Here is a 550-nt window from a genome sequence, read left to right on the forward strand (position 1 = left end):
TGGCAGAGTGTCCTGGCAGCACGTTTTCCGGGGAACAAAGGAGGCGGCCAAGCGGCAATAAATGGCCTGCAGTCCCCTCCCTGCAGCCTCCTGGGGGCCACCTGCGGCTGCACCCCATCCGTGGGCCTAAGTGGGTCGTCTGTGAGCCCTGCAGACCCAGGCGGGGGTCCCCTGCCAGCCACTCACAGCGGCATGGCCTTGGGCAAGTTCCTTCCCGGCTCCCCTCCCGGAGCCCCACTGTGCGTCTGCACGGTGCTCCGCCGTGAATCTTAGGCCTCTGGTGAGGTCAGACTGGGTGTCCCCTTTTACAGCTGGAGAAATAGAGGACCAGAGAGGACACAGCAGGTAGGGAGGGAGGGCCATGTGGGGTCCGCTGCTGGGCCGCCTGCCCCTGCCCTGCCCACCTGCTCCCCCGCAGGCCGCCACGGCAGGAACCCAGGCATCCCCTCGAAATCCTCTCCCCGACTCGCAGGCAGGGAACCGAGGCTCAGAGAGGGGTGCCGGGTGCTTCTCACCGCACGGCTCTATTCCGGCCCCTCTTCCTTCTTGA

At 66.5% G+C, this 550-nt stretch overlaps 1 protein-coding gene across 1 annotated transcript in view; it reads left to right on the forward strand.

Annotated features, from left to right (window-relative positions):
- Positions 1–323, forward strand: part of SH3TC1 (SH3 domain and tetratricopeptide repeats 1) — an 18,650-nt gene extending 18,327 nt beyond the window's left edge. The window contains exon 17 of the mRNA XM_015561559.1: positions 312–323. Coding sequence (XP_015417045.1) covers positions 312–323 — 12 coding nt within the window. The remainder of the gene's footprint in view (positions 1–311) is intronic.
- Positions 324–550: the final 227 nt, after the last annotated feature.

This window comes from Myotis davidii, unplaced genomic scaffold (genome assembly GCF_000327345.1).
Source record: "Myotis davidii unplaced genomic scaffold, ASM32734v1 scaffold937, whole genome shotgun sequence".
NCBI lineage: Eukaryota > Metazoa > Chordata > Mammalia > Chiroptera > Vespertilionidae > Myotis > Myotis davidii.